The 20858-nt window shown below is 37.8% G+C and overlaps 1 protein-coding gene across 3 annotated transcripts in view; it reads left to right on the top strand.

The window, feature by feature from the left end:
* RASSF9 (Ras association domain family member 9) overlaps positions 1-9650 on the top strand; it is a 45172-nt gene extending 35522 nt beyond the window's left edge. For all 3 annotated transcript variants that reach the window (XM_021092784.1, XM_021092782.1, XM_021092783.1), the window contains one exon: positions 5681-9650. In XM_021092784.1, coding sequence (XP_020948443.1) covers positions 5681-6941 — 1261 coding nt within the window. In that variant the 3' untranslated portion in view covers positions 6942-9650. The remainder of the gene's footprint in view (positions 1-5680) is intronic.

Raw genomic sequence — 20858 nt, forward strand, 5'->3', positions numbered from 1 at the left:
TGGGCTATCCACCCAGTGGATATGGGGTTGCTTATATGGAGTAATTGCCCCTCCCACCATCTTGATATAGCCTCCTCTTTGTCTTCTGGAGTAGTATATCTATCTTTTTTGAAACTGTGCAATCCTTTTGATTGAAGTTTGTTCAGCATTTAGTTGTAATTTTGTTGTTTTTACGAGAGAAGGGAGTTCCAGTACTTCTATTCTGCCATCTTAATCCTGTCTCCCCAAACACATTTTGTGGTTATTAACTATTTTAAAAATAAATTAAACAGGAGTTCCCGTCGTAGCTCAGTGGTTAACGAATCTGACTAGGAACCATGAGGTTGTGGGTTAAGGATCCGGCATTGCCGTGAGCTGTGGTGTAGGTCTCAGATGCGGCTTGGATCCCGCATTGCTGTGGCTCTGGTGGAGGCCAGCGTCTATAGCTCCAATTAGACCCCTAGCCTGGGAACCTCCATATGCCACAGGAGTGGCCTCAGAAAAGGCAAAAAGACCAAATAAATAAATAAATAGATAAATAAATTAAACAGAACATGGTAAGCAGCAAAACAATATTAAGTATTAAATTACATAAAATTTTTAAATATATGTATACGAGAAACATCAAATATATACTAAGTAATTATAAATGTAGTATAATATATATTTAGCATGTGTAGTAAAATCTCATGAATACTGTTTCAAGTTACTCTTTTTTTTTTTTTTTTTTTTTTTTTTTGTCTTTTTGCCTTTTCTAGGGCCGCACCAGTGGCATATGGAGGTTCCCAGGCTAGGGGTCTAATTGGAGCTCTAGCTGCCGGCCTACACCAGAGCCATAGCAACACGGGATCCAAGCTGTGTCTGCAACCCACACCACAGCTCACAGCAATGCCGGATCCTCAACCCACTGAACAAGGGCAGGGATCGAACCCGCAACCTCATGGTTCCTAGTCAGATTCACTGAGCACTGCACCACGACGGGAACTCCTCAAAGTTACTCTTAATTCAGTTTCCAATGAGTAAAACACAGTTAAAGATGATTGTGTGAAACAGTTATGTGTTGGTGGGATTCATGGTTTAGGTATCAAGAACATTTTCTGTTATGAACCGTTCTTGAAATAATCTAGTTTGAATCAAGTCAAAACATAGTATTATTCAATTTTTCAATATTATATCTTGTAAAATTTCTTAAGCTTGATTTTTTTTTGTTTTAATCGTAAGCAAAATTTGAGATACCCTATGTTACATTATGCAAGGCATTGGAAAACATTTTATTTGGGAATTCCTGTTGTGGCTCAGTGTGTTACAAACCCAACTGGTATCCAGGAGGATGTGGGTTCTATCCCTGGCCTCCCTCAGCAGGTTAAGGACCTGGCATTGCCATGTAGCTGTGGTATAGGTCACAGACACGGCTTGGATCTGGTATTGCTGTGGCGTAGGCCCAGCAGCTGCATCTCTGATTCGACTCCTATTCTGGGAACTTCCATATGCCATGGGTGTGCCCCTAAAAAGAAAAATATTTATTCATTGTTTTTTCCTCCCTAAAGTGGATACCTTTAAATAAATACCCTTGCTATATGAATCCATAACCTGATTAAATTCTGGCTTATGCATTTTCATATCTACTTTCTAATTGTATGTATGACATTTATCAAATTAATATAAAATTCCAAATTTAAATTGGTGTGAATTAAATTTGAGTGTGGTAGCTTTGGTAGTTACTTTATTCTTATAAATAGAGTATTTTTTAGGTGAATGCTTTTACTGTATAAAGCAACACAGAAGTTATAAAAGTGGATTCCCATAATCCAACAATTTCCCAGTTTATGGCCAATGAACTATAAATAGCCTATAACTGCAAATAGCTATGGTATTTCTATATGGCCGCCTATCTCAATGTCCACCTGTTGTTACTTTCTTCAAGAGTGTCTAGAGAGAACCACCCCTATAATCTCCTGTATGTTACTTACATCTGCTGAGGGTATTTTTGTCTCTGCTCCTTTAATAGGATCAGATACATGGGACTCTCTCAATCCTTGCCTTTACACTGGGTGTTCAAATAAAGAATAACAGAATCGAAGCAACAAAATTTATAATTTACCTAAAAGCCTTCAAACCAGGAATTAGATTGATGATATGAGGTGGAATATTAGTCATATAGGGAAAAATGTGCTCAGTTTCAAGCAAGCAATTTAAAATTCACATTAGAAATATAATCCATTCAAATATTAGGAAAATGTAATCCATTCAAATATTGGGAAATACTTGTGAGTGGGCAGTCATAATGGCTATTGTAATGTTTAGGGATTAACATCTAAAGCCAGAGTTGGAAGGACCACTTCTGCTTTCTAGCTTTGTGACTTTAGGCAAGTTACTTACCCTCTCTGTCTCGGTTACCTTATCTGTAAAATGTGGATGATATTAGTACATAATATCTACCACATACCTAAATAAAAGCAAAAAGGCTGCATTAATCAGATCAGACAATGAGGTTGTTGATAAATGGAACTAAAACTGTGATAAAAATAGAAAATATAAGTAAATTATTAGGACAATTTTATAAATTAAAGTTTTATGGTTTTTCAGCTTTTATGAAGTTATAGTATGTTCTCTGGGAAATTTATGGTCCAGTAAAAACTTTTATCCCTTCCTGCCAATAAACATACATAGCAGCAAAGCAGAAAAATATAAACACTTAGTCATGCAATTAATGTGTTTATTTTTATTTTCTTGCATTAGAATTAGAAGGTATATGTCTCAACTGCGAAATTTGAATCATTAGGTAAGAAGTTTGTTACATTATATCACATAACAAACCAAATTATCTGGTGTGAGTTTGTATTTTCAACCTTTGTTAAATAGGTATTTGTAGATGGCATTAATTATACTAGTTATAAATTAGTTATGCTAGATGGCATTAATTATAGCTAGTTATAAGTGAATTATACTAGATAGCAACATTTAGTTCCAGTCCTACTGTTAAATTATTTATTTATATCAGATAACTAGGTTTATATGGATCTGTGACCAAATGAAAACCAACTATTTCTAAAAAGTAGTGATTCTACAAGGTTCCTAAATTGGTTTAATTTTGGTATTAGTTTAGCATATTTTCTTTTCTTTTTTGTCTTTTTAGGGCTGCACCTGCAGCATATGGAGGTTCCCAGGCTAGGGGTCAAAGTGGAGCTGCAGCTGCTGGCCTGCACCCCAGCCTCAGCAATACCAGATCCGAGCTGCATCTGCGACCTGCACCACAGCTCATGGTAATGCCAGATCCTTAACCCACTGAGGGAGGCCAGGAATCAAACTGCATCCTCATGGATGCTAGTCAGATTCATTTCCACTATGGGAACTCCACATCTTTTCTATATTTAAAAACAAGTGTAGTCAAAGGATGCAGATTTCATCAGTCCAACACCATTTGGAAACTGCTGCTGTAATAAGAAGCTTAGCGCTAGAATTGACGCAAACGTATTCTCTTCCCAACCCTAGTACTTGTTCCCCACTGCAAGCCAGGGATACTTGTAAATCACACATGTCGTTTAATCAGCCACATTTCCATGACAGCGTCAACCACAGAAGGAGTGCTCCGCAAATATTTGTCAAATGAATGAATGCAGAGAAGCTCGATTGGAACCATATTTTAAAATCCACACAGTTTTCAAAACCCTAAGCCTGCTACAAGGTAGAATTAAACATGATAAAGCTTATACAAGACACAGAAGATTTAGTGCCTAAATTCAATAAAGAATGGTGATTACTTTTAAACATGCTCAGTCAAGTGGCATAATTTTTGAAAAATATCTGGTGTTAATGAATGTTGTAAAAATTCCTCAAAATACGTAGAAAATAACTGACCCAAGATGTTTAAATGAGACGTTATTAAGGGCGTCGGCAGCTGTAACTGGTTGGACTGTGAGGCTAGCATAAAAGCACTTATTTTCTCCTACGTAATGTGGAAACAGTATCTTTCTTGATTGTGCATGATGACTATCCGTGTTACATCATCCACAGGAACTCACAGGGAGCAGGTCTCTGGTGGGAGCCACTGCCTGGAACAATTGACTCCTTTCAACACAGGAGACTTGCAGTTGGCGTCCGGATCGTGGAGGTGTTAGGGAAATTCTCACGCACATCCTCCTCCTCCCCACTAGTCTAACAGCATGAGGAGTCCCTGGCGCCCAGTCCTGCACAGTTGCGAGTTAGGGCTGGAGAGTTTCGAAGTCATGTGTCATCCTTAGCTACAGACCCAGAACCGAAGTTTTCCAGTCGGCAAGTAGAACAGGCAGGAGGGACGACTCCCATAGACCGAAATGAGGGATTTTCTATACATTAGCGTTTTGCCAGCTAAGGGAGTCATCCAGGCCAGTCAGAAACGTTTCATCACCGCATCAACGCGGGAACAGGTTCCACAAGAAGAAGGCAACAGAGTTGCACATGCTTTACTCCGTGGCTAGCTGTGGAGAAGAGTCCTTCCACGACCAGTTGAGTGCTCTCATGGGGAACTATGGTTCCACTGCTCCCAAAGGCTAATTTATATGATAAAGTTCCTCTTTAAAAAGTGGTTTATGGGAGTTCCTGTCATGGTGTAGCAGAAGCAAATCCGACTAGGAACCAGGAGGTTGCAGGTTCGGTCCCTGGCCTCGCTTAGTGGGTTAAGGATCTGGCATTGCCATGAGCTGTGGTGTAGGTCGCAGACATGGCTTGGCTCTGTCGTGGGTTGGCAGCAACAGCTCCAATTAGACCCCTAGCCTGGGAACCTCCATGTGCCGTGCGTGCGGCCCTAGAAAGCCAAAAGCCAAAAAGCAAAAAGTAGTTTCTGATTTTTTTCCAATTTAATCTACATGTCTAATCAAATTTGTAAACTTTTTTTTTATATATAATGTGATGGTTAAACGTACACTCTGGAGCCAGCTTCCTCGCTTGGGTTGAATCTTCTCTATGTCACTACCAACTGTGTAACTTTATATTCCTATTCAAGTGTCGCCTTCTTAGAGAAGTCTCTCATGTCTCTCAATAAAGCAGACCTCCCTTGCTTCCAAGTCATTCCATATCCCTTCATCCAGTGTAATTTTCTTCCTAGCATTTACTACTATCTGATATTATATTAATCACACATTTGTGTCTGTGTCCTGGTCTCCTTTGCTTATTGCTATATTTTTAGCATCTTCAGACATTGTCTGGCACATTGTTGACATAAATAAACATTTGTTGAATGAGACAATGATCTACTTCAATAGTGGACTATTTTCAGCACCATGAGTTTATTATCGTCCTACCAGTCCTACTTAAGTTTCCATGGTTATTCCCTAGTCCTAAGGCACCAGCAAAAATAGTCTTAATTTATCTCTTCCTATTCATCTCTGCTTGGATTATTATTTTATCTTGGATTATCATTTTAACTCTGACGGTTCTAACTGTAGTTATATTGGGGCTGACTTCTAAAGAGAAATTAAAGAGCCTCCATTGTCTTGGATGACAATTTGTTCTTACTGGAGTCTACTAGAAATTCAAAAGGAAATTAAGATATTTATCATGGTTTTAATTTTTCTGCCATGAAACATCTGATTCTTATGTAGTCTCAAGCTCAAAAAGCATCTCTTATTCAGAGGAAAATCTAGAAAGGGTATTAAAATTAAACCCGCTTTCTGAGTTTACAAAGGTGATGACAGAAATATAATGTACTTTGTTTTTCTTTCAGATCTCCAACTAAAGACGTGGATTCAGAAGAGAAGGAAATTGTGGTTTGGGTTTGCCAAGAAGAGAAGACGGTCTGTGGGCTAACCAGACGCACCACCTCTGCTGATGTCATCCAGGCTTTGCTTGAAGAACATGAGACTACATTTGGAGAGAAACGATTTCTTTTGGGGAAGCCCAGTGATTACTGCATCATAGAGAAATGGAGAGGTTCTGAAAGGGTTCTTCCTCCACTAACTAGAATCCTGAAGCTCTGGAAAGCATGGGGAGATGAGCAGCCTAATATGCAGTTTGTTTTGGTTAAAGCAGATGCTTTTCTTCCAGTTCCTTTGTGGCGGACAGCTGAAGCCAAATTAGTGCAAAACACAGAAAAACTATGGGAGCTCAGCCCAGCAAATTACATGAAGACGTTACCACCAGATAAACAAAAAAGGATAGTCAGAAAAACTTTCAGGAAACTGGCTAAAATTAAGCAGGACTCAGTTTCCCAGGATCGAGACAGCATGGAAACATTAGTTCATCTGATTATTTCCCAGGATCATACTATTCATCAGCAAGTCAAGAGAATGAAAGAGCTGGATCTGGAAATTGAAAAGTGTGAAGCAAAATTCCACCTTGACCGGGTAGAAAATGATGGAGAAAATTATGTCCAGGACGCATACTTAATGCCCAATTTCAGTGAAGTTGAGCAAAAGCTAGGCTTGGAGTATGATGAAAACCAGATTCTGGAGGACCTGAGTGAAAGTGATGGAATTCTACAGCTGGAGGAACGACTAACATATTACAGAAAGCTCATTGATAAGCTCTCGGCCGAAATAGAAAAAGAGGTGAGAAGTGTTGGCACTGAGATAAATGAAGATGCAGAAGGGGCAGCTGCAAGTGAACTTGAAAGCTCTAATTTAGAAAGTGTTAAGTGTGATTTGGAGAAAAGCATGAAAGCTGGTTTAACAATCCACTCTCACTTGAGTGGCATCCAGAAAGAGATTAAATACAGTGACTCATTGCTTCAGATGAAAGCTAAAGAGTATGAGCTCCTGGCCAAGGAGTTCACTTCACTTCATATCAGCAGCAAAGACGAATGCCAGCAAAAGGACAACAGAGGGAAGGAATCTGAGGTCACTACCATCAGCGGGGAGGTTCCTCCTTTTACTCAGAAAGTATTTAACACGCACACAAATGACACAGACTCAGACACTGGTATTAGCTCCAACCACAGTCAAGACTCAGAAGCAACTGGAGGCGATGCAGTGCTGTGGTCACCATAATTTGAAAGGCTTCTTTCTGACCTACTTTAATGTTGTTTGTGTAATAGGAAACCTTATTTTAAATATTACATCCTGGGAAAAATGTAAATCACATTAAAGTATTCAGGAGTTAATAAAAAGTAGAGAAATCTGTAACCTTGTTTTTGATGTAAGATTTCCAACCTGACCTAATTATTTTAAGTTCAAACAATGGACTGTTTGTTAGGCATGCAGCACAAATAGCTTGCAGGTGTATAACAGAAATAATTTGATGGAATTATAATCTCCCACAGCTTCTATGAGAAATGATTTCTTCAAACTAATTCTTGATATTATGTAGTCAATATATTGAAACTGTACATATGAACAAGAAAAATTAAAATGCGCTGTAATATAGTTTTCAACACTATATCACTGGGATTTTATAATCTGTAGAGTACATGACAGCTACTATATTGTAACTTTAATAACTCAGACCTTGGCTCTTCTCCTTGATATGTGGAATGTATATAATTTCTGTTACTTCCTGAAACCCTCTTCCTGTTTAGGCCTAGGTAACAGGAAGCAGGAAGGGTTGCAACTGGGACATGTACAGATACCAGCAGTGGATCAGACAGAGTAGAGCTGAGGAAGGGCCATTGCTGCTTGCGTTCGACAGCAAGTTTTCCAAAGAAGCCTAAAATTATTAAGAACTCTGTATGTGCTTTTTCTATCCGACATGCAAAACTCTGGATGACACCCATGGTCTGTGCATATTTATTCTTTGAGATGTGGTGTGGGTTACAGAGAAAATCACAGGTCAGAGTCCTGTTTAATTATGTCCTCGCTACAACATTTGAAGGGATGTAACTTGGGGTTCTTCCTGGAGCTAAAATAGAGCTCTATGTACTATGAATATTATTAGCATTTTTGTCTCTGAAAATACAGAGAGGAACTCATGGACAAAACTCTTTATTCTGCTATAATTCAGATGGTCTTTGTAGTACTTAATCTAAATAGAAACAAAGTGCTAGCTCTACTCTCTACCCCATTCGTAAGCATGACCATAAATACTTAACAAGATTATTTAGATCCTACCTTGACTGAATCATGTTAGTGCCAAACTAGGCTTGTTTTGCCTGGTTTTTAGTTAGGAAGTCCCTTTCTTCCTTCTTCTCTCTCCTCTCCCCTTTTTCTTTCCCTTTCTTCTTTTTTCAATATTGACCACATGACATAACTATATTGAAAACAATTGATTTGTTTTATTATATCATTAAATGAACAGAACTACAGTTTATTTTTCTTTAGCTGACATCGTTCCTATATGTCAGTGCACATGTATATAGAAATACTATTTTGCCTAGTTTCAGTATGTGGATATTGGTTAAGATACCCAGTATTTCTCATTTCTTCCCTTTTATTCTTTGTTTACTGTAGTGTATGTTTTAACTCGGTTTCTTTTTTTTTTTTTTTTGTCTTTTTTTCTTTTCTAGGGCTGCATGCATGGCATATGAAGGTTGCTAGGCTAGGAGTCCAATTGGAGCTGCAGCCACCAGCCTTCGCCACAGCCACAGCAACTCGGGACCAGAGAGGCATCTGCAACCTACACCACAGCCCATGGCAAGGTCAGATCCTTAACCCACTGATGGAGGCCAGAGATCAAACCCCCAACCTCATGGTTCCTAGTCAGATTCATTAACCACTGAGCCACGACCGGGAACTCCTTAACTCGGTTTCTTAATCTATTTTTTTTTTTTTTTATTTCTCTGTCCCCTAGACTTTTCACCAATCTTTGGGAAGATATTTAGAACCTTCTTAACATTAGATGTTCCTTAAAAGTGAAATACTATTTTTATACCAAGATACTCCTGAAGGCCTTATTTGAAGTTAGATGTTAAAAAAAAAAGTAGGAATTTCCATTCCAGGGAAGGTATAGTGATGAAGAGTAAATAATAATGCTAACATGATTTTAATTAAAAAGAAGTAAGAAGGGAATTGAATACTCCTCTGAAAAAGGGAAGTTTATTTGCTTAATATCCTGTTAAGTCATTCAGCACTATGGTAAGCTATGGACACATTTATTGTTCACTACTGAGGATTAAATTCAGAAGATCATAATAAATGATAAACCAATTGTATTGTGGTTTTTCTAAAGTGAAAAGTAATCTCTTTGGATTACTCCTTAGCAAGACAATAATGAAAAGAACATTGTTATCTGCCATATAATGTGATGATCTGAATTCCAAAAAGTGCGGATAAGAAACTGGACTAGACAGATAATTTCATTTCTGAACCTTTGCATTAATGTCTGCTCTTATACAGTTAAGCACAGTGATGCATTCTACGGCCAGTTCTACATCTTTATAGTAAATGACATTAAAAACTTTTGTCAGAAAGCAAGACCACTGAGTTTTAAATTCACATTGGAATTTCTGTGCAGCTGCCTGCCTACACCACAGCCACAGCAACGTGGGATCCCAACCATGTCTGCGACCTGTACCACAGCTCATGGCAACACTCGATCCTTAACCCACTGAGTGAGGCCGGGGATCAAACCTGCTTCCTCACAGATACTAGTCGGTTTTGTAATCTGCTGAGCCACAATGGGAACTCCTAGAATTTATATTCTTTAGTTATACAAATGTATTTGTGCTTTTGATGCATTATAATATGAAATCAGTTATAGAGGTGAATCTCTAATGCAGAGTAATATATGAATGCAAATAAAAATATTAAAATACGGTGGCCTCATCTCTGGGTACCGAGTTGTTTTTTATCAAGTTAAGTGTGAATTTATATTACAAATGTAGATCTTGATAGAAACCTTAATGTTTTACTTATTTATGGAAGGTTTAAAATAAAAAGTTTATAAATTTTTGAGTAACCTGACAGGCTAACCATGAAATTGCCACATGCAGCTGGAAATAGCAAACACAGCTGGATGTTCTTCTTTCCTGTAACAAAGACTTTGATTTTCATAGACTGAGCCTCGTTCATCCTCCCACATGGACTGTCTATTGATTATTCCACCTGAAATCCCCCCATTTCAGGTTTCTTAACAGGTTATCTCTATGAAACATATTGTCCATTCAACCACTTGTAATAACTTATCTCTGAAACACACATATTTTAGATGTAGTTTTCATGGAGGAGCATTTGTATTCTGGCTTAGCTTATATTGATTTGTGTACTTCTCTAACCTCTCTCCCCCAAAGTATTTTTATTGTCTCGTTACCTTCTCTTGTATCACGTTACCCTCACTCCCTTCAATCAACCTCTTTCCCCTTGCTCATTTTTGGAATGTAATTGCTAAATTTTAGAGGATCATAACCTTTAAAAAAATGTCCATATATGGTAAATGATGCTTGTGCATTTTATACATAAACATACATTTTAGCAGACTGCATGAAATGAAGAATGATTTTTTTTTTTTTTTTTTGTCTTTTTAGGGCTGCACCCATGGCATATGGAGGTTCGCAGGCTAGGGGTCAAATCGGAGCTGCAGCTGCCAGCCTACACCACAGCCACAGCAATGGGGGATAAGAAACAGGACTAGACAGATAATTTCATTTCTGAACCTTTGCAGAACCTACACCACAGCTCACGGCAACGCCAGATGCTTAACCCACTAAGCAAGGCCAGGGATTGAACCTGTGTCCTCACAGATACTAGTCTGGTTCATTAACTGCTGAGCCAAGATGGGAACTCCATAATAGTCATTTTGTTAATCTATTTTTTTTTAATTTCATTTTTTTTTTTTTTTGGTCCATGCCCAAGGCATGTGGAAGTTCTTGGGCCAGGGATAGAACTCACCCCACAGCAGTGACAAGAGCCACAGCGATGACAATACCAGATCCTTAACAAGCCAGGCCACTGGGGAACTCCTATCATTTTGTTAAATCTAGAATTAATTTGTGTTTCCAACATTTGTTGGAATTGTTGCAATTTGTAAATTCCATAATAGTTTCATCAGAAAGTGAAAAATAGATACTATGTCCATATTAAAAAAAACTTAAATGTTTTTCCAAAATAGAAATATCAAACACCTTTTTACAGAAGACTACTCAATCTCTCCCTACTTATGTACATATGTATAATGTACATGTAATACCATTGTTTATTTTCAAGTAAAATATACACATGATATTCAAATTATTATTATTACTACTATAGCTCAAATTACTCAAAAAATGTACTCCATGAAAAGTAAGTCTCCCTTCTACTCCAGGGCCTAACTACCCAAATATCCTCCTTGGAAATACCACTGTTATTTAGGAATTTTTCTAGAGATAATCTATGCATATACAGATATATATATATATGTGTGTGTATGTGTTTATATATATATAGATAGATGTATAGTTCCATATGCATATATACTTATCTTATTCATATAGATGTTCCTTATTCTGTTGGATGGCAGCAGAGAATTCCACTGTATCAATTATCATAATTTTAGTTCATCAGTCCTCTGCTGATGAGCAATTAGGTATTTCCCAGTCATTTAGTATCGTAAACAATATTATCACATGAAGGCATTTCTGTGAGGCTAGATTGCTAGATGTAGAAATGCTGTGTCAAAGAGTGAGAAATGGATTTTTTTAATTTAATAAACATTGCTGATTATTCTTTACAGAAATGAACTCTTTATGAATCGAGCTGGAAATATACTCCTCCCTCTCATAGTGCTGCTATTTGTCTTTCTTATTTGAATGCAAAATTTAAAAAAAATTGAATTTATGGATTTTTCTCTTTAACAAGGCATGAGGTTTTTTCGGTCATGCTTGTAAAGGCTTTTCCATTGCATGATAAGTAATTTTGAAAATAAACTGCTATCATGCCTTCTTTCTAGTATGTTTTATATTTTACTTCTAAACATTTGAACTATCTGAAATTTATTTTGTTACAAAGTTTAAAGGGTAAGGAAACAATTTTTTTTGGTAGTTACCAGTTATCCTACAACACCAAATACATATGGATAAAAGCAAATTCAAAGCCCCACAATAGAGGAGTTATTAAGTAAGTTCTGAGGTATTATGTGTCTAAGAAATTTGTAAATATTAACACTGATGTTTTAAAGACCATACAACAGTGAAATCTAGTTTAAAAGGGGGAAATTTAAAAATGTATATAGACCAACACTGTAAAAAGACTCCATGCATACCAAAAAGCAAATGCACAGGAGAATGGAGGCAGATAATTTCTGCTAAGCATTTTTGTATTAAACCACTAATTTGGGGAGCAATATGCTTCTTTTATATATACATACATATATATATATTATAATTGAAATATACTAAAATATCCCTCTGAATCTCTTACTTCTTTCATTTATTTTCCTTTTTAGAGACACTTCTGTGGCATATGAGAGATCCCAGGCTGGGGTGGAATCAGAGTTGCAGCTGCTGGCCTGCGCCATAGCCACATCAACACTGTATCTGAGACATCTGTGACCTATGCCTCACCTTGTGGCAATGCCAGATCCTAAACGCACTGAGCTGGGCCAGAGATTGAACCTGCATTCTCACAGTGACTATGTCAGGTTCTTAACCCACTGAGCCACAGTGGAAACCCCACAAATCTCTTACTTCTTTGCTAAGGTTTTTTTTTCAAAGACTTTCATGACCATCAAACAGCTAGAAAGTGATGAGCTGGTGACAACCAACGGAAAACAGAAAGCCTGAATACTGTAAGCAAGCCATATGAGTCCCAGGATGACAGATTTTTACCTATAAAATATTTTTTTAAAAATTAAAAGAACAAATTAGATGAGCCTTAAGGTTCTCTTAAGCTTGGTTAAATAAGGTAATGCATTCAAAGCATTTGGTACATGTGCAACAAGTGTTAGATATATACTTATTGCTCTTGGCTCTATTCCCTTTGTTTTATCTCTGGCTAAGTCCACATAATATTAAATTAAAGTAGCCCAGTAACTGACAAAAGAGAGAGTTCAAACTCAAAATTCTTCCTCTCCCAACATTTTCACTCTTATCTCATTTCTTTCCAAATTAGTTAGGGCAGGGCTGTAGCGTTGTTAGTTTGGGCCTTGATAGACAAAAGAGTCATGGTTACATTAACTGAACAATATGTGGCTAGGAAAAAAGAACATCATTTGTGTTTCCAAAACAGAAAAACTTTGCTAGAAATAAAGGTGAAGAGGAAACTGCTCTGTATTATTTATTTTTATATTTGCTCTAGTCTCAGAGATCAGCACCTACTACTCACTAATAAATATTTTAGTAAAATCTGATTTGTAACTAGGGGAGCTAGCAGAGCTCCTGGAATATAAGTTATTCTCTAAGTGTTAACTATTACTCCTGTAGGTAATGAAAAATAAGTGAAACTTCTATCTTTCAGCAAAACAGGCTTCTAGCCTATATTTGAAATGAACACTACCTCTGTCCCTTCCTGTAAAATAATTCATTTTCCTATTATAATTGAAGTATCTTAGAAAGATTGCATCAGTGCAAATATACTAGCACTTATACAGATGTACATTCAAGATAAAGTCTTCCCATTCTGAATCCTCTTTAAAGTTTATTTTTTTTCACTCCAAGTAGAATTTGTCCTATCTCAGAGGGGAGAGTGGAGAAAGTTTTATATCATTTCAGAAGTGAAACTAAGCTTTTGAAATGCTTCTTAGCATTACATTTTAAGTACATGAGTTTCATGAGTCACTCCACTAGTAAGTACAGGTATTTGACATAGGGATGGTCAATAATTTTTCTGTTTTTCAAGTATTGACAGAAAAGCTAAATTACCTTAAGGAGAAAGAGCCCAAAGACGACAAGGAGGCTGTATGTCCCTTTTTTAGCTCCCACCCCCTCCTGAGGTCATCTTCCAAAGGATTATAAAATGACAATGTCAGCCACTGAGAGGAGCAGCAATTTCCCCGAGGAGGAAGGGTGGTAATACTACCTGAGATATTTAATTCAAAAGTAGGCCAGGGGAGGAACACACCCAGGATTGAACACTGAATATTTTAGGCCATTTTGAGCCATAAGCCCTTCTGTAGCAATTCCCAAACCTGTCTCCACAACAGAATCACAAAGAGAGCTTGTTAAAAATAGAGATTCCTGAACCTCACCCTGGAGAATTTGACTGAGGAGGTCTAGATTGTGGCCCCAACTTTTGCGTTTGTAAATAGCTGCTACCCAAATGTTTCTAAAGCAATGTCATTCCGTTGGGGTTTATTAATTCTAAAAAGAGCTGGCGAGTAAATGAAGGCTTTACCAAGCTAAAAGGAAAGGATGTGAAAAGCAAGCATTTCAAGATGACCAAGAGAGGTTATTGGCTTGGGAAAGACATGGATGGTTCTAGGGTTGGAAGCCAAAGGCAATCTGGAAACAAAAGCTTGTTAAGAGGCAGCCCCAGAGACAGAAGATACCCAAGGATAGAAGCTTTATTGTCTCATTTCTAAGTAGTGCTTCATCTGAGATACAAGTGATAGAAGAAACTAGACTATTGTGGGGACGACTATTGCCATATAAGTACTGAAAATATTTTTTGATGTATCTTATATGCTTTTCCTCAAGTAGACCAATAAGAAGTCTTTTATATTAAGAATAATAGCTATCCAAAAGTATTATGGTTTTATTGTTGTTTTGGGCTGCCACCCACCCCCCCCATGTCATATGGAAGTTCCTGAACTAGGGATCAAATCCAAACCAAAGCTGTGAACTATGCCACAGTTGCAGCAATGCTGTATCCTTAATCCACTGAGCCAGGCCAGGGATGGAATTGGCATGTCCACAGAGACAAGTCAGATCATTAACCCACTGCACCACAGCAGGAACTCTTTCAGTGTTACAATTTTTAAAAAGATAAGCAATTATTATTTTGGGGATACAAGTGATAAAAATACCATTGGAAAACACTACATGGCTCTTATAATCAAAATTAAATCAATTACAGTGATTGAGAATAAAGAATCCCCGCATTACTATGAACTTAAAATCTTTCAACTTTTCATATATACACAAACACATCAGTAAGCAACTTTCCATATATAATGGGATTGGAGGATGAGATGCGAGTTAAATGCTATGAAGCCTTGACGCAGTGACGTGTCATTCCAAATAGACATTTACAAGCACTTTGTGTAGGCCTCAGTCACCATGGAAGCCCGAATAAACTGGCTCTGTAAGTCTCTGTCTCCACCTTATTGTACTTAATCCCACCATTATCTGGGATCATGGGTGGTCACTACTTTATGCTTTACCCCACTATCTTAAATCATAATTAGAGCCCATGCTTAGCATTCATCATTCCTTGCAGATACAAATTAAATGAGGCTTGAAGAGTGTATGCTTTCTCCATGCTAAATGAGTAATGAGTTTTTATGCATATGCCAGGTAAATTTTTTCTAGATGAGTAGAACAAGAACACACAAGTCAGAGAAAGGATGAAAAAAAAAAAAGATTGATTACAGCTTTCTTAGGTAATCAGTACACAATTGTCAAATATATGAATCACCCTGACTGTTGTTTTCTCCTCATTTTTCCTTTTTTTTTTTTTAAAGGAGTTAACAATTAACTAACCTCTCTAAAACTTTTACCCAGACATAGGTTATCCACATTGGAATCCTCAGAATATCCTTAGACTTTTTACACTTTACCAAATCCTCCTATTCAATGCCTCATTGCTTTTTGTCATCCATGTATTTCTAAAAAATCCCTTCTTCCTTTTATTATGATCTTATTGCAGTTAGGGTCTTAGATAAATTTAAGAGTTCATGTAGTCCAAATCTCTCGTATTACAGAGTCTCAGACGGCTAAAACATAGTTAATGGTAGAATTAGTTAGCTGAGATCCAGACCTTTGAATTCCCGAAAGAGCTCTCTTTGCTCTCTTTCCACCTATTGCCTCTAGGAAAGTGGATGACTTGTAGTTTCTGTCTTTATGTAACACCTATTATCCCAATTCTAATATTCAAAGAATATTTTCCTTAGCGTCATTTACTTCTTTGGAAAAAAGAAAATAGCAGAACTGAGAGAAAAAAGTCATACAGCCCTGGAAGAGTTGGATCAAAGCCTTCTGTAACTCACACCACATGTCCACAGAAGCAACACATGGACACACATAATAACTTGTTTACCTTTGCATCCTTAATCACTAGAAAATGCCTAGAACTGCCAAGTCCATCATGAACACTGGTTGAATTCAAATTACCTCAGTCACTTGACAACTGGTTGTACAATCAGAAGACACGTATCTTCTCACCTATTTCAATAGTTTACATTTTTCTGTGTATCTGCCACAGGAAAATGAGCAGTAGTTTCCACAAGAGCAAACGAATTATTGTTTCTGAAGGTCATAAATATTGGGCAATCTTTTAAAACATACTAGTCCATATTTAGCATTGCTTTTAAAATATTTCATTGTTGTTTGTTGTTTTATTGCAGTGAAGATATTTTACAGAACATCTGACAGGAATGTCTCCCAAGGAAGTCTAGCTTCCTGAGTCAAGAGTGGGCACCACCACAGCCTTTCTTCAGTGAATGCATTTATTTCCTCCGAACTCTTGGGAGCCATAAAAGAAGAGACCTCTCCTCTGCTGGAGCCACACCACGTAAATCCTCTTGCTCCTTCATTTCCTCAACAAACCTTTGTTGCTAGAGGCTCTCAGTTTTGGCTGTCCTTTCATCCTTGAGGTTGGGAGTGACACAGGGACATTCCAGAAGGTATCTTAAGCTACCCTCTAAAGCGTCAGTCATTGTGAGGAGCCATCCTGCCTATGTCTCTCACCCATCCCTCTCTGCCACTCCCAGGGCATTGCCACTCCCAGGGCATGAGAGCGTTTCCTCATGGTGACAAATCTCCAAACCCACCTGTTTAGAGAGGCTCTCCCGGCAACCCAGCATCACTGATAACTGAGAGGCACTGATAACTGAGAGGCATCTTGAGTTTTAGTCTTTCAGTGTGAACCTTAATGCATACAACCTTGAGGGGTGGGTGAAGAAGCTGACCTTGGATAGGCCTAAACTTCAGGCAGCATTTCCAGTAAGAGAGGCAGGGGAGGAAAAGCAGATCATATCATGTGTAATGAATGCTATGTAAACACGAAATCATGACTGAAAGGAGAAATTATGAGAATTAATTAATGCTGTAAATCTGGGAGTACCACAGTATTTACAGGACACACAATGATGATCTCACTTTATATATAGCAGTTCTTTGCATTTTTCCAAACGCCTCAAAATATTTCCATATATGACATTGTCACGCCATCATAACTCATATGAAAGAGAGTTAAATGTGACTTCATCTTTATTTTAGAGAAGCTGAAACAAAGAGACATCCGGGTACATGCCTCCAAGCATTACCCTATCATTAGTGTTGTAGGCAGAGAATAAAACTCACTTTCTGGCTCTCATATCAGTAGCTCAACTTGAACTGCATACACACTTTGCTTTTCAAAAACCAGATTTTAGTTGTTCGTTTCTCTCTTCGTTCCCCTCTCATCTCCCGTCCCCTGCCCTCCTCCCTCTTTCCTTCTCCCAGGCTTCCTTCCTCCCTGTTGCATTTTCTTTTTAAAATACCAAAAAGTAGATGGCTTTTTGTCTCATCTACAATTAGAAGCTCAACACAAAGTCCTTCGTAATTTAAATTTTTAAGATTTTAATTTGTACTTCAATAGAAGATTTTATAGCTTATTTAGGAAAATTCATTCAATTAATACTCAATGGTCCTAACAATGCATCTAATACATATTAAGTACTCTAGTGGAGACACAGAAGTGCGATTTAAGATGGGTGCAGTCTCCAAGGGCTTACTGAGGAAGCAAGACATACAGCCATACAAGAGTAGAGTGATACTCATAAGAAAAATGACAAGACTGGAGTTCCCGTCGTGGCACAGTGGTGAACCAATCCGACTAGGAACCGTGAGGTTGCGGGTTCGATCCCTGGCCTTGCTCAGTGGGTTAAGGATCTGGTGTTGCCGTGAGCTGTGGTGTAGGTTGCAGACTCGGCTCGGATCCCAAGATGCTGTGGCTCTGGCATAGACCAGCGGCTACAGCTCCGATTTGACCCCTAGCCTGGGAACCTCCATATGCCACAGGAGCGGCCCAAGAAATGGCAAAAAGACCAAAAAAAAAAAAAAGTGAATAAATAAATAAAATAATAATAATACTAATAATAACATGACAGAATTTTAAATAAAGCCTATATTGAAGGAAAAATCAGTTAGGAAAGGAGCCTAACATTTTTGAGAATCTATATTTAGCTAAGAATTTTGCAATCATCTCATTTCAATTTCGCAAGGCTGAGACAGACAGATATTATCATTTCAACCATATAGACTAAAAAAACAAAACAAAACTGACGCGAATAGAGGATAGGGAAATTTCTCATGATAACAAAGTAAGATTTGAAACTCAGCGTATGATGTCCAAGATCTTATTTCGAACCACAAAGGACTTGGAAAGCTGTAGGTAGACAGCAAAAGCATAAGCAAAAGAATATAAAGATTAAAGAATGAGCAAGAGAGCTGAGTAGTCTAGTCTGGCTAAAGGAAATGGACTTGGGAAAAGTGATAAACAAATCTTGCATTTGCTTCTATTTAATTTAAATGAGTCAATAAATTGACAATAACGTGATCGAACTTTTTTGACACTCTAATTTTAGAAGGACACTGAATAGACACTATTGCAAAAGTGCAGGTAGGAGGGAAGGAGGTTCTCAAGGGTGGCTGCCATTGGGACTATGGAGAGAAAGACAGGGAAGATACTTAGCAATATTAACTACAGAAAAGTGTTTGAAATTTGGGGTTATGATTGAGGAAGGAGATAAAAGCATATAAAATCGACTGGAACGTAATGGAATCAAGAATAGATAAAAAAATTAAAGATTCCGATTTGCTGATTTTGAGGTACTGCTAGACATGAAAAATTAGTTGCCTTAACTAGGAGAAAATTCGCAGAGTAGTTGCCTTGAGATATGTGTTCCTTCCTTGTGACTTTAAGAAGAGCTTTGACTGGTTATACTGATAAAAGCTAAGTGAGGAGTTCCCGTCATGGCACAGTGGTTAAGGAATCCGACTAGGAACCATGAGGTTTCGGGTTCGGTCCCTGCCCTTGCTCAGTGGGTTAACGATCCGGCGTTGCCGTGAGCTGTGGTGTAGGTTGCAGACGCGGCTCGGATCCCGCATTGCTGTGGCTCTGGTGTAGGCCGGTGGCTACAGCTCCGATTACACCCCTAGCCTGGGAACCTCCATATGCCGCGGGAGCGGCCCAAGAAATAGCAACAACAACAACAACAAAAGACAAAAAAGACAAAAAATAAATAAATAAATAAAAGCTAAGTGAGGGAAAGAAGAAAGAGTGCATTGGAATACCGACTGTGAGGGCGAGCAATTGGGAATTTGCTCAGTCAAGTAAAGACCTGAAAGCAGTAGATTAGAGGAGGTGATAAAAAGAGAAACATTTCAGAGTTTAAGACTGAGCCATGGAAATTAAAGTCCAAAGACACTGGGGACGAAAGAGTCAGAAGAGTAAGGATCACCAAATTTAGCGCTTACAGGCACGTGGGGCTATCATGCTAGAAAATTTGCATAAGGCTTAGAGTCTAGTCTACACAGACCACTGAGTAGAAGCTACTAAAAGAAACTATGCTAAACATTCAAGGAAAATAGTTTCTGATATTTTTACACAAATGTTTGTTAGGACATGTTCATTGAAACACTTGTTGGGTCCTTTAAGTGAAAGGAGTGGAGGAGTTCCATGGCTGAAATTTTGGGAAATATTGTATCTTTCTATTATTATAATTTTATTATAATATGGGGAAATATTTTGAATTTCTATTATTGTACATTTGTAATGTATATTAGCATATTAAAAGATATGAGAATGTGTTAAGAATAAGATACAAAATAACAAACAATGACAGTAACCGATAACCTACTTCACTTAAGACAACCGAATGTGTCCAAAATCACTTGGTTACCAAACTCCTTTTTTTTCTGTGACACTTATTAAAGAGCCACTAAAGAAGCTGTTTGTTTGTTTGTTTTGTCTTTTGTCTTTTTAGGGCTGCACCTGTGGCACATGGAGGTTCCCAGTCTAGGGGTGTAATCAGAGCTACAGCTGCCGGCCTATTGCAGAACCACAGCAACGCCAGATCCGAGCCTCGTCTGCAGCCTACACCACAGCTCACGACAACGCCTGATCCTTAACCCACTGAGCGAGGCCAGGGATCAAACCCGCTACCTCATGGTTCCTAGTCGGATTCATTTCCGCTGCGCCACTATGGGAACTCTCTATTATGTTCGATTTTATGTAAATGGAAGCATACATTTATATACTGGAATTAAAAGAATCGGCAAATACTCATTTTCTAAAATACTATGAGAGGATTATTAACAGTCTGGTGCTTGCTTCAAACTGTTCATAGGTGCAGAGGAACAGGAGGTACCACAGTAACAAGAATTCAAACGGGTCCATCAGCCATATATCACATTCTTGAAGCAACTGCATCAACATACATGCACATAAAATATATGATGCAAATACGTGTATATTGATGTATGTAACTGTAATATAGGGAAAAGAATCTAGAACATCTGTCAGAATAGATATTTTCTGAATATAGAACATTTTTCACTTAAGAAATCTGCCATTTCATTTGTAGCTTAGATATTCTATGTAGAAATTCCTTTTTTAATATTCTAAGTTTTGTTTTGTTTTCTTTCACAGAGACTGTATGATACATCTGCAATTAAAAAAAGAAATATCAGCTTGACCAGATATTCCACTGCTCACAAGAGAAGTTCAGTTTTGGCTGGCTATAAAAGGCTGATTTATGTTCTCAAAGAAAATTACAGACAACCGAAACCCAAATGTAAGCCTGTATCAACTCAGGTCCACACCTAAGTCGAGAGGTAATCTGGGTGGTGTTACATATTATTATGTTGTCTCAAGTTTGGACATATGCCGAAAAATATGATTATAAATGAACCTGAA

This window comes from Sus scrofa, chromosome 5 (genome assembly GCF_000003025.6).
Source record: "Sus scrofa isolate TJ Tabasco breed Duroc chromosome 5, Sscrofa11.1, whole genome shotgun sequence".
In the NCBI taxonomy this organism is placed as follows: Eukaryota; Metazoa; Chordata; class Mammalia; order Artiodactyla; family Suidae; genus Sus; species Sus scrofa.